At 43.3% G+C, this 16,461-nt stretch overlaps 1 protein-coding gene across 8 annotated transcripts in view; it reads right to left on the reverse strand.

The window, feature by feature from the left end:
- Nucleotides 1-7,817: 7,817 nt before the first annotated feature.
- LOC139566049 (basic helix-loop-helix ARNT-like protein 2) overlaps nt 7,818-16,461 on the reverse strand; it is a 20,624-nt gene continuing 11,980 nt past the window's right edge. For 5 of the 8 annotated variants that reach the window (XM_071386899.1, XM_071386895.1, XM_071386898.1 and 2 more), the window contains 7 exons: nt 14,599-14,705; nt 14,223-14,370; nt 13,939-13,991; nt 13,732-13,843; nt 13,457-13,541; nt 13,005-13,110; nt 7,818-9,689 (listed from right to left, as the gene is read on the reverse strand). In XM_071386899.1, coding sequence (XP_071243000.1) covers nt 9,517-9,689; nt 13,005-13,110; nt 13,457-13,541; nt 13,732-13,843; nt 13,939-13,991; nt 14,223-14,370; nt 14,599-14,705 — 784 coding nt within the window. In that variant the 3' untranslated portion in view covers nt 7,818-9,516. The remainder of the gene's footprint in view (nt 9,690-13,004; nt 13,111-13,456; nt 13,542-13,731; nt 13,844-13,938; nt 13,992-14,222; nt 14,371-14,598; nt 14,706-16,461) is intronic. The other 3 variants (XM_071386900.1, XM_071386901.1, XM_071386897.1) reach the window with 1 other exon arrangement.

Genomic DNA, 16,461 nt, shown 5'->3' on the forward strand with positions numbered 1-16,461 from the left:
AGCAAAATCCCAATGCCTCAGATTCAGATGACCCTGAATTTAGAACACACGGTCCCGTGTGGCTCAGTTGGTAGAGCATGGCGCTTGCAATGCCAGGGTTGTGGGTTCATTCCCCACGGGGGGACCAGGATGAATATGTATGAACTTTCCAATTTGTAAGTTGCTCTGGATAAGAGCGTCTGCTAAAATGACTTAAATGTAAATTTAATGGATGTTGTTTGTGTTTAGCCTGGACTTTTTGTTTCCCATGTGGCATCTACTTTTATTTTTGTCACGATGATGATTGACCAGGCCTTGGTGTATACAGGTGCCCTCTAGCAAGACACTTAAGCCCAATTCCTCCAGTGATGCTGATATGGCTGATCCTGGCTCTGACCCCATCTACTGAACAATTCCTAAAATCGCCACCGGACAATTTACATTGACCCCCCCCCTCCCATTTGTACACTGCTGCTACTCGCTGGCTGTTTGTTACCTATGCATAGTCACTTCGCCCCCACCTACATGTACAGATTACCTCAACTAACCTGTACCCCCGCACACTGACTCGGTACTGTTGCCCCCTGTATATAGCCTCGTTATTGTTATTCTTATTGTGTTACTTTTCATTATTACTTTTTATTTTAGTCTACTTGGTAAATATTTTCTTCTTCTTGAACTGCACTGTTGGTTAAGGGCTTGTAAGTAAGCATTTCACGGTAAGTCTGTGACAAATAAAGTTTGATTTGATCTCTCTGAGGGTCAGGGTTTCTGTTAGCCGATAAATGGCAGCTTTTGGCCGTAAAAAAAATCAAAACCCGGTAGATAAAATTGTTGCTGGCCAAATTGACCAGGAGAAAAAACAACTGTAGGCAGGCTATCAGCGGGTCACTCACCACTTTACAATGTGAGCTGGAGGCAGTATGCACTTTGAAAACATACTTAATTGTTTCAATCCTGAATGTTTTACTCCATATTATGACCAATGTCTTACCTTGCTTGAAAATCCAACCATAGAAAGGTGGAAGCAATTATTTTATAAAGTTTGGGGAAGCATAGGTATACAATTTATCTTACCATTTCTACCAATCTGGGTGTCAGTTATGATTTTCATATGTGCATTTTCGTGGAACAGTTTCATTTCAATAATAATGTTTTCATTTCTCCAAATCATTGTCAAGTGGTTAATTATGAAAATCTTAATGAAAATTATAGAAATATTAAAGTAAAAATTAAACTAATGTTAGAGCACCAGCCTCTGCCATATTATGGACACATTGCTACACTGTGATCATTGGCGGCTAAATAGCCTAAATGAGCGCATAGTACTCGGAGATGGCCAATGCAACCGTTGGCCTATCATTTCCATTTTCAACTATAGTAAAAATACATAACGCCTACAAATATAAACAGTAGAAAATATAGCCTACTGATAAATTCTGTTTTTTTCCAATCACATTCATCTCTCTACTCAGCCTGTCTGCCTCACTTTCTATCTGTCTTGACTTGAGCTATTGCTAGTGAAGTGCCACATTGTATCAAATCAATCAACTGGATCCTGCCTGAAGCTGTCTCTAGCAAACAACTAGCCTATCAACTAGCCTGTTCTAGGCCTTCAGAGTTTCCTGCGCCAGTGAGTTCCGGACAGACAGCTGTTTTTGCACAAGGGAAAGGTATTTTATGACGTTTCCACTGGATATGTTGTATCATCAGATAATGATATCTTGTTCTTTCCGACTGAGGCTTGGCGAATACATTTATTTATTTTTTTGTACTTTTGCCCATTTTTATCCCCAATCTCCATGTGGTAGTTTGTTTTGTCCCATCGCTACAACTCCCCTATGTACTCTGGGTCACAGAGTAGGGAGGAGGGAGTGGAAACTGGAATGGTATTTTAGGGACAGTACGACAGAGACTGGGTTTGTGGGGACTACAACAGCTGACTTGTGAGGGCAAGGTTTTAATCATTAAAGCTGTGATTTTACCTGTACTTTTATTTAAACAGTTCTGTTTTTATCCCCCCATAAACAACTCTTTTAGCTCTGGAGCGGATGGTCTTTTACTTCCTGTGCTCCCCACACACTACATCCAGCTCCAAAAGTTAAGACATTTTAAACTGGAAAAGTAATCTGTCACTGTTTTAACTAAACACCGCTCTCTTCTCTCTCTTGTGCAGGAGCGGGACACAATGTGTCCAGTGTGCGGGCTTGCTATAGCCGAGCCCACAATGGTTTGCCGCAACGTGGCCCATCCTGCTCTGCTGAATCGGCACCGGGACCTGTCCTGGATGGTAGCCCATGAGATCCTCCCGGTCAGGGCCGTTATGCACTCCCGGGGCATGGCGAGGACATTTCGCATACCCCCGAACAGGCTGTGGCAATGATGAGTCAGTAAGGCACTTGCTCTGGGAGTGCAGCGCCGCCAGGGACCTGTGGAAGGAAGCAGGCTCCCTGATCTCCCCGTGTCTGCCAGCAGGGGAAGACCTAACGCCCCAGCTCGTGCTATATGGGGTGGGCCGAAGGCCTATCCCATCGAAGGCCTTCACCAAGCTCTGGCCCACCCTCACGTGTCTGAAGGATGCACTGTGGTTGTCCCGCAACCTGCTGGTAGCAAAACTGGTAGAGACCACCCCCCAGGCAGTGGCCATGGTTGCCACGGAAGCCCTGGGATGGTACAGAAGAAAGGGGTCCTCGACCACAGGTGAAGGGTCCCCCACAACACCCAAGGTCCCGGTGGCCACGGCCTGACAGCACTGTGGTGCCTAGTGCGAAGCGCCTAGGGGGGGATCTCCTCTGGGCCCCGAAGGACAAGACGGTAGTTGATTCGGAAGAGCAGGAGGAGGCGAGTTTGATAAGGACTCACACCCGTTCCTGTACAAAGGACTGAAGACAGCTTTTAACATGTTTCCCATGTCTTAAAAATATTTGACCTTTGTTAAATCATTTGTGCACATTTTAAATGGCTTTTATGGATTGGATTTTATACAAGGTACTTTTATTCATGGTTATTTTATTGTTTTAAATACTTGTACTTTTGAACAAATATAAAAAATAATATTCAAATGCTGTTTTTTTGCCTTTATGCCGTTTTTATGGATAAAAATTACGCACAAATATATGAGCTGTTTTTAAAGGAAATGTATAAATACAACTTCCCCCCCCAAAAAAATTATAATAATTAAAATACAATTATTTTGAAGCCCTCATTTTACCCTAGTACAGTGGCCTGAAACTAATCACATCAGGCCTCCAAGTCACATTATGCTGGCTTTCCTATTGGAATCCAGCCAGGGATATCCAACATTTTACATTTGTATTCACCACTAACCTGTATTCAGAATGAATGCCAGGGTTAGGAAAACTAAATTATGAGACTACCTAAAATTTCTAAACTGGAACAACCATTTCAGTAACGGCTGCAAAAAGTCCAAGTAACAGATTGGATTAGCAAAGAAAAAAGTGTTATTTATAATTGGGGTAGCATAAGATTAATTAATCAATCAATTACATGCAAAAACATAGATATTGAACAAATTTAAAATCTACCTGCAATAGAGCATGCTGGGAAATATAATAATTGACCTGGTTTTGGTTCAAGTCTGGTTATTAACACCAACACAGGGGTTATTTTACACCACTGGGTGTTCATTTAACTCTTTAGTGTTAATTTAACTCCTGAATCAACACTCAACACTAAATGGTCAACTGAAAAATGTAAAGTATAGGTAATTTTACATTTACATTTAAGTCATTTAGCAGACGCTCTTATCCAGAGCGACTTACAAGTTGGTGCATTCACCTTATGATATCCAGTGGAACAACCACTTTACAATAGTGCATCTAACTCTTTTAAGGGGGGGGGGGGTTAGAAGGATTACTTTATCCTATCCTAGGTATTCCTTAAAGAGGTGGGGTTTCACGTGTTTCCGGAAGGTGGTGATTGACTCCGCTGACCTGGCGTCGTGGGGGAGTTTATTCCACCATTGGGGTGCCAGAGCAGCGAACAGTTTTGACTGGGCTGAGCGGGAGCTGTACTTCCTCAGAGGTAGGGAGGCGAGCAGGCCAGAGGTGGATGAACGCAGTGCCCTTGTTTGGGTGTAGGGCCTGATCAGAGCCTGAAGGTACGGAGGTGCCGTTCCCCTCACAGCTCCGTAGGCAAGCACCATGGTCTTGTAGCGGATGCGAGCTTCAACTGGAAGCCAGTGGAGAGAGCGGAGGAGCGGGGTGACGTGAGAGAACTTGGGAAGGTTGAACACCAGACGGGCTGCGGCGTTCTGGATGAGTTGTAGGGGTTTAATGGCACAGGCAGGGAGCCCAGCCAACAGCGAGTTGCAGTAATCCAGACGGGAGATGACAAGTGCCTGGATTAGGACCTGCGCCACTTCCTGTGTGAGGCAGGGTCGTACTCTGCGAATGTTGTAGAGCATGAACCTACAGGAATGGGTCACCGCCTTGATGTTAGTTGAGAACGACAGGGTGTTGTCCAGGATCACGCCAAGGTTCTTAGCACTCTGGGAGGAGGACACAATGGAGTTGTCAACCGTGATGGCGAGATCATGGAACGGGCAGTCCTTCCCCGGGAGGAAGAGCAGCTCCGTCTTGCCGAGGTTCAGCTTGAGGTGGTGATCCGTCATCCACACTGATATGTCTGCCAGACATGCAGAGATGCGATTCGCCACCTGGTTATCAGAAGGGGGAAAGGAGAAGATTAATTGTGTGTCGTCTGCATAGCAATGATAGGAGAGACCATGTGAGGATATGACAGAGCCAAGTGACTTGGTGTATAGCGAGAATAGGAGAGGGCCTAGAACAGAGCCCTGGGGGACACCAGTGGTGAGAGCACGTGGTGCGGAGACAGATTCTCGCCACGCCACCTGGTAGGAGCGACCTGTCAGGTAGGACGCAATCCAAGCGTGGGCCGCGCCGGAGATGCCCAACTCGGAGAGGGTGGAGAGGAGGATCTGATGGTTCACAGTATCAAAGGCAGCCGATAGGTCTAGAAGGATGAGAGCAGAGGAGAGAGAGTTAGCTTTAGCAGTGCGGAGCGCCTCCGTGACACAGAGAAGAGCAGTCTCAGTTGAATGACTAGTCTTGAAACCTGACTGCTTTGGATCAAGAAGGTCATTCTGAGAGAGATAGCAGGAGAGCTGGCCAAGGACGGCACGTTCAAGAGTTTTGGAGAGAAAAGAAAGAAGGGATACTGGTCTGTAGTTGTTGACATCGGAGGGATCGAGTGTAGGTTTTTTCAGAAGGGGTGCAACTCTCGCTCTCTTGAAGACGGAAGGGACGTAGCTAGCGGTCAAGGATGAGTTGATGAGCGAGGTGAGGTAAGGGAGAAGGTCTCCGGAAATGGTCTGGAGAAGAGAGGAGGGGATAGGGTCAAGCGGGCAGGTTGTTGGGCGGCCGGCCGTCACATGACGCGAGATTTCATCTGGAGAGAGAGGGGAGAAAGAGGTCAAAGCACAGGGTAGGGCAGTGTGAGCAGAACCAGCAGTGTTGTTTGACTTAGCAAACGAGGATCGGATGTCGTCGACCTTCTTTTCAAAATGGTTGACGAAGTCATCCGCAGAGAGGGAGGAGGGGGGGGGGGGAGGAGGATTCAGGAGGGAGGAGAAGGTGGCAAAGAGCTTCCTAGGGTTAGAGGCAGATGCTTGGAATTTAGAGTGGTAGAAAGTGGCTTTAGCAGCAGAGACAGAAGAGGAGAATGTAGAGAGGAGGGAGTGAAAGGATGCCAGGTCCGCAGGGAGGCGAGTTTTCCTCCATTTCCGCTCGGCTGCCCGGAGCCCTGTTCTGTGAGCTCGCAATGAGTCGTCGAGCCACGGAGCAGGAGGGGAGGACCGAGCCGGCCTGGAGGATAGGGGACATAGAGAGTTAAAGGATGCAGAAAGGGAGGAGAGGAGGGTTGAGGAGGCAGAATCAGGAGATAGGTTGGAGAAGGTTTGAGCAGAGGGAAGAGATGAGGAGGAGAGAAAGAGGAGAGAGTAGCGGGGGAGAGAGAGCGAATGTTGGGACGGCGCGATACCATCCGAGTAGGGGCAGTGTGGGAAGTGTTGGATGAGAGCGAGAGGGAAAAGGATACAAGGTAGTGGTCGGAGACTTGGAGGGGAGTTGCAATGAGATTAGTGGAAGAACAGCATCTAGTAAAGATGAGGTCAAGCGTATTGCCTGCCTTGTGAGTAGGGGGGTAAGGTGAGAGGGTGAGGTCAAAAGAGGAGAGGAGTGGAAAGAAGGAGGCAGAGAGGAATGAGTCAAAGGTAGACGTGGGGAGGTTAGTCACCCAGAACTGTGAGAGGTGAGCCATCCTCAGGAAAGGAACTTAATTAACCTCTAAACATTTCAAGTACCTTTTAGAATTCAGAAGAATTGTGGATGCCACGTCAAGAACCCCCCACTTAACTCAAAGGTTATTTATCTAAGCAAGAGTTCTCCAAGAGTTAAGAGCTTAAGTGCACTTTGGACAGGCAAGATTGCACTACAGCGTAGGTAGGTTAGGTTGAGCTCCCCCCTCATTGTAGTGGTAGCATCCACTTGACCTACAGACTTAGAAATCACTCTGTTTTCCCTACCAACCACACCAATATTTCAACATTAGAAAATTTAAAAAAAACATTTTTAAATAATACAATTGAAAACTATTTATATTATACCATTTGAATTAGTGGGTTGGAAAAATTACAAATTTAAGGATTGAAACTAAAATTATATTATTCAATTTGACTGTAGTATTAGATCATTGGACTGATAAGTGTAACACGGACCCCACCAAAATATATGCTGGCTATTAGTTACCTACTACTGTATGAGATCTGTGTACAGGTGTTAGCTTTGGCTATGTAAAGCTCATCTTTAGAGAGTGCATTGCCTGTACTTAAAGACTGGACTCTTATCCATTGTCAGACAAAAGGGTACTGTACCGTAGACATCTTGATTCTATACAGAGAAAATTAAGTAAGTCAGCAACTACATCTGATTCAATAGGAGTCTAAAAACGGGAAGAAGTGTGAATGCTTACCTCTTGTAGCGAGATACAGCCTCAAGTGTGCTCAGCCTGAGACTGTGACACTAAGAGAAATGCTGTGTTACTCCTACAAGGAAATGGCAAATGGCTTACTGTAAGTTAATAAGCCAAAGAATAATACAAAAATGCCACTCTAAATGGACCATGGACTTTGCCCTTTGATTTAGTTCATAAGTAAATACCTGCCTCACACCTCCGACCCCTGACTGGTCTATAGTAATATAATATATGCCATTTAGCAGACACTTTTATCCAAAGCGTCTTGATCTTACTTGCATATATTTTAGGTATGGGTGGCCCCGGGAATCAAACCCACAATCCTGGTGTTGCAAGCACCATGCTCTACCAACTGAGCCAATTATTTTTCAATTGTCTGTTAAGTCAACAAATATGAATCTCTATGGATGACATCATTTAGGTGCCACACACATACAGTATTGGCTAAGGTGTTGAACTGACGGTCACAGGGACCGGGATGGAATCTTGGTCGGTACCCCCTGAATCAACTACACTGGGTGTCAGAAGTGGGATAGCGCTGCTGAGAGGTCATAAAAATGATTTCCCATCAGTACGGGCACAAGGGACTTGTGAGAGTGAAGCAGAGGGACCCACTTTCTAAAGGAAGAGGGTAGTGGAAGGACCATAGCACTCCAAGCAACAATTACACTTGATAACTATTCCATTCACATACATATTTTTTCATATTCCATCTGAGTTGAAATGCAGTTTCCATATTTTCTATATTTAAGTCATGCCTATAAATGACGTTTACAAACTTTCAAGATAAAAACATAGGTTTCATATTCAACTTTGTTCATGGGTTCAGATTTGTTTTTAATGTTTAATTGCATTGCGTGGATGCATTGGTCAGAGACAAAGAATATCAAAGTTTGACATGCAGCCTATTAATTAGCTTTTCTGTACCAGATTACTTAATTCTTTGCACATGAAGCCATGATCTTCCCTCACCCAAAAAGTGTAATAATAATCAACACTGCACGAGTGCACACAGACATTACAATTAAAGTCTTTACGGATTCACTGATAATTCTCCTTTTTGTCCTTCAAGTGGCAATCACAATTGCAGGACAAAATGTACAGTGGATTTAGATTGAATTCCAGCAATACATACTTAATTTATTTTCAAGTACTTATTAGTATTTGGAAGGTGTGCAAACTTCACACAGAGAGAAAGTAATGCTCTGTTCAGAGCAAAAGCCAACACCGTATTGAGATTGGTTCTGGGACTAGAGATTCTTTCGCAATAGTTTGCTGAAACGTGGATCAAAAGGTTGTTTGCAAGCATTGTTTTCCTTGTCTGGATTAGTTTCACACCTCCACATTTCAAACAAGCTAGGATGTGTTTGTATAAGGCAGATGCACAGGGATGAGGTGGTAAAGAATTCAAGTGGTTAAGTGCTGAACGCTGGTTGTGGTGATGGGCAGTGAGTATTTTATTTGATCATTAAAAAGTTGAAGACTAGATACTTAAAACCATTGAGGACAAAACATAATAAAGCCTGAGAGCTTATTTCCATTGTGTTCCTCTAGGATAGGCAACACACACGCTATTGCTAACAACGCCAACGTTGCATAATAAATGTGTAAATGCTTTTCACAAACTAAAAGGTGTTTCTGTGCGTTTAGCCTCCATTACATCCCTGCAGGTGCATCTTCAGGGTGTTCTGTTTCAGTGTAAATGAAAACATTTCAAGAGAAGCAGCTCTACCTCTGAGTGACTTCAGAAAAAGGTATGCCGCTGTCTTTACAATAGACATGGCAGCAATATTGATTCACCTACACAGAAGCCTAAAATGGAAGAGCAAAAAGACAGAACAATATACAATTTCACTTTATAATAACAGACAATGACAATTTGAGTGAAGACACAGTTGTAATGTTTCATTTCAAGTTATTCACACAAGTGATCAGTGTTCAAAGTTAATATACTTTGCAATTGATTAACCTATGCCTTCGTCCACTCCCTTGGAATTTGAGTTGATCACTTTCACACCGGCGGGAACCCCAAGAGTACCGAACTGGTATCGATCTGTGAGCCCCCAGATATAGGCAAACTCGGGTGGTTTTTAGTACACATTCAGTTACATTGAAACATTGATCAAAAAAATCCCCACCAATTGAACCAGCTGTGCAAGCCACCAAAGAGTTAGCTGGTTTTAGCGCAGGCTGGATATCTCTTGCTGAAATTTAAACAGAGAGCTGTAGAAGTCCCTCAGAAGCACATAAATCTGTTTCCTTGGTAGCCGAGCACACGAAAAGAGTCCCTGGATGGAGTTTGTCTAACCATAAACTACAGAGTTAAGGACTGATGGAGTTGAGGGTCAATTCCGTTTCAATTCTGGAAGTGAATTGAAATCCCAATTCAGGAATTGAAAGAAATCCTCTTTGAAAATGCTTAAATAAATAAATGAAGTAATGTAGATAAGAATAAATATAATTTTTCAAATCTTGAATTGGAATCTAAATTCTTCTCCTGAATTCATGGCATTTGAATCTCTGCTAGTGAGACCAGTGCATGTTGTCAAAGTCTACTGCGTCTCCCAGGTTGGCATCAGTCTCCAGCAGGCTCATGATGACGGCCATGGCAGCCTCATCGTTGCTCAGGATACCGAGGCCTGGTCCCACCATGCTGTCCAGGTCCATCTGGGAGCTCTCTCCTGGGGGAGAACGGGCTGTCATCAAAATCAACCAATACACAAAGTTATGTTAGTCATACAGTTGAAGTTGGAAGTTTACATACACCTTAGCCAAATATATTTAAACTCAGTTTTTCACAATTCCTGACATTTAATCCACGTAAAAATCCCCTGTCTTAGGTCAGTTAGGATCACCACTTCATTTTAAGAATGTGAAACGTCAGAATAATAGAAGAGAGAATGATTTATTTCAGCTTTTATTTCTTTCATCACATTCCCAGTGGGTCAGAAGTTTGCATACACTCAATTAGTATTTGGTAGCATTGCCTTTAAATTGGTTAACTTTGGTCAAACGTTTCAGGTAGCCTTCCACAAGCTTCCCACAATAAGTTGGGTGAATTTTGGCCCATTCCGCCTTACAGAGCTGGTGTAACTGAGTCAGGTTTGTAGGCCTCCTTGGTCGCACACGCTTTTTCAGTTCTGCCCACACATTTTCTACAGGATTGAGGTCAGGGCTTTGTGATGGCCACTCCAATACCTTGACTTTGTTGTCCTTAAGCTATTTTGCCACAACTTTGGAAGTATGCTTGAGGTCATTGTCCATTTGGAAGACCCATTTGCAACCAAGCTTTAACTTCCAGACTGATGTCTTGAGATGTTGCTTCAATATATCCACATAATTTTCCTCCCTCATGATGCAATCTATTTTGTGAAGTGCACCAGTCCCTCCTGCAGCAAAGCACCTCCACAACATGATGCTGCCACCCCGTGTTTCATGGTTGGGATGGTGTTCTTCGGCTTGCAAGCCTCCCCCTTTTTCCTCCAAACATAACGACAGTCATTATGGCCAAACAGTTCTATTTTTGTTTCATCAGATCAGAGGACATTTCTCCAAAAAGTACGATCTTTGTCCCCATGTGCAGTTGCAAACCGTAGTCTGGCTTTTTTATGGCGGTTTTGGAGCCGTGGCTTCTTCCTTGCTGAGCGGCCTTTCAGGTTATGTCGATATAGGACTCGTTTTACCGTGGATATAGATATTTTTGTACCCGTTTCCTCCAGCATCTTCACAAGGTCCTTTGCTGCTGTTCTGGGATTGATTTGCACTTTTCGTACCAAAGTACGTTCTCTTTAGGAGACAGAACGCGTCTCCTTCCTGAGCGGCATGACGGCTGTGTGCTCCCATGGTGTTTATACTTGCGTACTATTGTTTGTACAGATGAACGTGGTACCTTCAGGCCTTTGGAAATTGCTCCCAAGGACGAACCAGACTTGTGGAGGTCCATCATTCTTTTTCGGAGGTCTTGGCTGATTTCTTTTGATTTTCCCATGATGTCAAGCAGAGGCACTGAGTTTGAAGGTAGGCCTTGAAATACATCCACAGGTACATCTCCAATTGACTCAAATGATGTCAATTAGCATATAAGAAGCTTCTAAAGCCAAGACATAATTTTCTGGAATTTTCCAAGCTGTTTAAAGGCACAGTCAGCTTGGTGTATGTAAACTTCTGACCCACTGGAATTGTGATACAGTGAATTATCAGTGAAATAATCTGTCTGTAAACAATTGTTGGAAAAATGACTTGTGTCATACACAAAGTAGATGTCCTAACCGACTTGCCTAAACTATAGTTTGTTAAAAAGACATTTGTGGAGTGGTTGAAAAACGAGTTTTAATGACTCCAACCTAAGTGTATGTAAACTTCCCTAACCAAGGGATCACTCTAAGTATAACTAAGTAACCCAAACATACACTTAAAACTGTCTGATTGATTACAGTCTAGGTAAATGAAAGATCATGTAAATGCATTGCTTCTAAGATTGCAATCTGGTTTCCGAGCTGGTCATGGGTGCACCTCAGACACGCTCAAGGTCCTAAACGATATCATAACCGCCATCGATAAAAGACAATACTGTGCCGCTGTCTTCATCAACCTGGCCAAGGCTTTCGACTCTGTCAATCACCTCATTCTTATCGGCAGACTCAACAGCCTTGGTTTCTCAAATGACTGCCTCGCCTGGTTCACCAACTACTTCTCTGATAGAGTTCAGTGTGTCAAATCGGAGGGCCTGTGTCCGGACCTCTGGCAGTCTCTATGGGAGTGCCACAGGGTTCAATTCTCTTTTCTCTGTATTCATCAATGATGTCGCTCTTGCTGCTGATGATTCTCTGATCCAACTTTATGCAGACGACACCATTCTGTATACTTCTGGCCCTTCTTTGGACACTGTGTTAACAAACCTCCAGACGAGCTTCAATGCCATACAACACTCCTTCCGTGGCCTCCAAATGCTCTAAAATGCAAGCAAAACTAAATGCATGCTCTTCAACCGATCACTGATCAATATTAGACTGTAAACTCTCCTTCCAGACTCACATTAAGCATCTCCAATGCAAAATTAAATCTAGAATTGGCTTCCTATTTCGTAACAAAGCATCCTTCACTCATGCTGCCAAACATAGCCTCGTAAAACTGACTATCCTACATATCCTTGACTTCGGCGATGTCATTTACAAAATAGCCTCCAACACTCTAATCAGCAAATTGGATGTAGTCTATCACAATGCCATCCGTTTTGTCACCAAAGCCCCATATACTACCCACCACTGCAACCTGTATGCTCTCGTTGGCTGGCCCTCACTTCATATTCGTCGCCAAACCGACTGGCTCCAGGTCATCTATAAGTATTTGCTAAGCCCGCCTTATCTCAGCTCACTGGTCACCATAGCAGCACCCACCCGTAGCACGCGCTTCAGCAAGTATATTTCACTGGTCATCCCCAAAGCCAACTCCTCCTTTGGCCACCTTTCCTTCCAGTTCTCTGCTGCCAATGACTGGAATGAATTGCAAAAATCACTGAAGCTGGAGTCTATATCTCCCTCATTAACTTTAAGCATCAGCTGTCAGAGCAGCTTACCGATCATTGCACCTGTACATAGCCCATCTGTACATAGCCCACCCAACTACCTCATCCCCATATTGTTATTAATTCTTTTGCTCCTTTGCACCCCAGGATCTCTACTTGCACATTCATCTTCTGCACTATCTATCACTCCAGTGTTTAATTGCTGAATTGTAATTATTTCACCACTATGGCCTATTTATTGCCTTACCTCCCTAGTATTACTACATTTGCACACACTGTATATAGATTCTTCTATTGTGTTATTGATTGTACATTTGTTTATCCCATGTGTAATTCTGTGTTGTTTGTGTCGCACTGCTTTGCTTTATCTTGGCCAGGTCGCAGTTGTAAATGAGAACTTGTTCTCAACTGGCCTACCTGGTTAAATAAAGGTGAAATAAATGTTTTGAATAAAATGACTTTGTATAGGATTTTGAATGGTAACTACCTGTGTCCATATGTGTGTCGCTACCAGCGTATGTGGCCCCCTTTGAAGCAGACTCTGATCCAGACTTGGTCACTGTATCTGAGTCAGTCACCTCCTCATTTGGCATCTGCAAGAGGACAAGTGGGTACATAATAATACAGAACATCTTTACTCTATAGATTTTTTGATAAAAAGTTCCATTCACAAAACAATTAAAGTGCACCTATTAAGAGGGTTATTGATAAGTTAAAGTACATCAAAATATTATAATCAGTTTAAAAGTTTGTAGTCTATGCAAGGCATATGTTCATAGGGAGAACTCCAGGGGTTATGGTCGTGACCTGCATGTAAAAAACACCATGCTCTCTCCCTTTATGCTGTAATGAATTTTTTAATTTTTTATAGTCAACATGCAACTACTGCCTCCCTAAAGACACTGTAGGATGAGAAGGGAGGTAGGTAAGGCGACTCACGTTGGCATGAGAGGAGACCATTGGAGACCTGTCCTGAGGTGGACAGAAGGGACTGGAGGTTCCACTGGATGGAGAACAATTGACCCTGCACAGACACAGAGACATTGTCTATGCAACGGAGACATTTTGGCGGTGGAAGAAAGCAGAACTAATGTAACAAAATGTTCAGGAGTCAATAAAACAAAAAACGATGTAAGCTGACTGTACAAGTACCAGCTTCCTCCTGGTGGTCAAACAAAGCTCTGTAAAACAATGCCATAATACACGCAACACACCTGTTGGAGTCCAAGAGCTCGTTTGCTATCTGGGTCCCTATGCTGCCAGCGTAGATCATAGTGGCCATGCCACTGGAGATGCCAGGGATAAGGATAGTACGCTTGCTCTCTTCTGTAACAGAGGGAGGGGTCAGGACAGTGAGCTGAGGTCGGTCCACACACCCAAACAACATCCAGAATGACCAGGACAAATATTCCTTTCCTTACCGTCCAACAGCTTGGAGCTGCTTGGCTGTTCAGTTTCTGTGTGACCGGGTCCCCTGTGTGTGGAGAGGGAAGAGACGACAAATCATTGTACATCCCTTGTATGATGTCATTAGTACAACGCTGAGGACTCTCGAACAACAGCTACATTTTGGGTCCAAAATGGGACAATTTTGACTGAAATTGTGTCTTGACTTGAAGCAGATTATTAAATGAAATGTATTTTACTGAATATCATTATAGATTGTTCAAACCACATTCTAGACCTAATGTGAAAAGGCACTTACAAAACTCGGTTTGTTGACACAATAAACTCCACCTCTTTGGTCCACGGGTTTATAAAACTAAACCACTGACTTTGAAGCATGACGAAGGAGCCATGTTTAGTTTTGAACTTGTAGCAGCTGGTCTCAATCTTCTCTTTACTGCGGAGAACTGTTGAGACACAAAACAGCACTTCTATCACTGAAATGTGCTTGAATCACCCCCCACCCCCCCCAATAAAAAAACAAGTAATGCACAGGTTATTATGGTGTAATTACCATTTTACCATGCGACAAAGGTAAGAACCTGGTCATTTTCTGTAACCCAAAATAAAGTGCAAACGAAATATAATTCATATCTGTTTGAGATACGAAAGACAACCAAACTATTCAAAATTACCTTTCCTATGTGTCTCTGCGAGGTGTTGCAGGTCGTCCTGGTGGAAGTACTCGTAACAAGACGTCCCCAGTAGTTCCTGTGGCAAGTAGCCCAGAACAGTGGTGGCTCTGAAGGATAGAATACAAGGAGGCTGTTATTCTCTTTTAACCAACTACAGTACCAGGTTGATATTTTCTGTCCACTTACCACCTCTAACTATGTACATCATTTCAGAAAGGCACAATAAATACTAACTATAATCATCAATGTACATGATGCAGCCTTTCTGTTTCTATGGAAAAGAGTAAATGGAATGATTGTCAAACATTCGACCACGGTAAAGTGAGCTTGGTTCTTGGTCTCTGAATTGGGATCAAATGCCAAAGTAGAAATGATCTCACTCAAAAGTAACAAAAATAAAATCACTTACAGATAATATGAATTATACTGTAAACATACAGTTGAAGTTGGAAGTTTACATACACTTAGGTTGGAGTCATTAAAACTCGTTTTTCAACCACTCCACACATTTCTTGTTAACAAACTATAGTTTGGGCAAGTTGGTTAGGACATCTACTTTGTGCATGACAAGTCATTTTTCCAACGATTGTTTACAGACAGATTATTTCACTTATAATTCACATTATCACAATTACAGTGGGTCAGAAGTTTGCATAAACTAAGTTGACTGTGCCTTTAAACAGCTTGGAAAATTCCAGAAAATGATGTCATGGCTTTAGAAGCTTCTGATAGGCTAATTGACATCATTTGAGTCAATTGGAGGGGTACCTGTGGATGTATTTCAAGGCCTACCTTCAAACTCAGTGCTTCTTTGCTTGACATCATGGGAAAATCTAAACAAATCAGCCAAAACCTCAGGAAAAAAAAAGTGTAGACCTCCACAAGTCTGGTTCATCCCTGGGAGCAATTTCCAAACGGCTGAAGGTAACACGTTCATCTGTACAAACAATAGTACGCAAGTATAAACAGCATGGGACCATGCAGCCGTCATACCGCTCAGGAAGGAGACGTGGTCTGTCTCCTAAAGATGAACGTACTTTGGTACGAAAAGTGCAAATCAATCCCAGAACAACAGCAAAAGACCTTGTGAAGATGCTGGAAGAAACAGTTACAAAAGTATCTATTTCCACAGTAAAACGAGTCCTATATCGACATAACCTGAAAGGCCGCTCAGCAAGGAAGAAGCCACGGCTCCAAAACCGCCATAAAAAAGCCAGATTATGGTTTGCAACTGCACATGGGGACAAAGATCGTACTTTTTGGAGAAATGTCCTCTGATCTGATGAAACAAAAATAGAACTGTTTGGCCATAATGACTGTCGTTATGTTTGGAGGAAAAAGGGGGAGGCTTGCAAGCCGAAGAACACCATCCCAACCGTGAAACACAGGGGTGGCTGCATCATGTTGTGGGGGTGCTTTGCTGCAGGAGGGACTGGTGCATGTGGATATATTGACGCAACATCTCAAGACATCAGTCAGGAAGTTAAAGCTTGGTCGCAAATGGGTCTTCCAAATGGACAATGGCCCCAAGCATACTTCCAAAGTTGTGGCAAAATGGCTTAAGGACAACAAAGTCAGGGTATTGGAGTGGCCATCACAAAGCCCTGACCTCAATCCCATAGAAAATTTGTGGGCAGAACTGAAGAAGTGTGTGCGAGCAAGGAGGCCTACAAACCTGACTCAGTTACATTAGCTCTGTCAGGAGGAATGGGCCAAAATTCACCCAACTTATTGTGGGAAGCTTGTGGAAGGCAACCTGAAACGTTTGACCCAAGCTAACCAATTTAAAGCCAATGCTACCAAATACTAATTGAGTGTATGTAAACTTCTGACCCACTGGGAATGTGATGAAAGAAATAAAAG

This window comes from Salvelinus alpinus, chromosome 37 (assembly GCF_045679555.1).
Source record: "Salvelinus alpinus chromosome 37, SLU_Salpinus.1, whole genome shotgun sequence".
Classification (NCBI taxonomy): domain Eukaryota; kingdom Metazoa; phylum Chordata; class Actinopteri; order Salmoniformes; family Salmonidae; genus Salvelinus; species Salvelinus alpinus.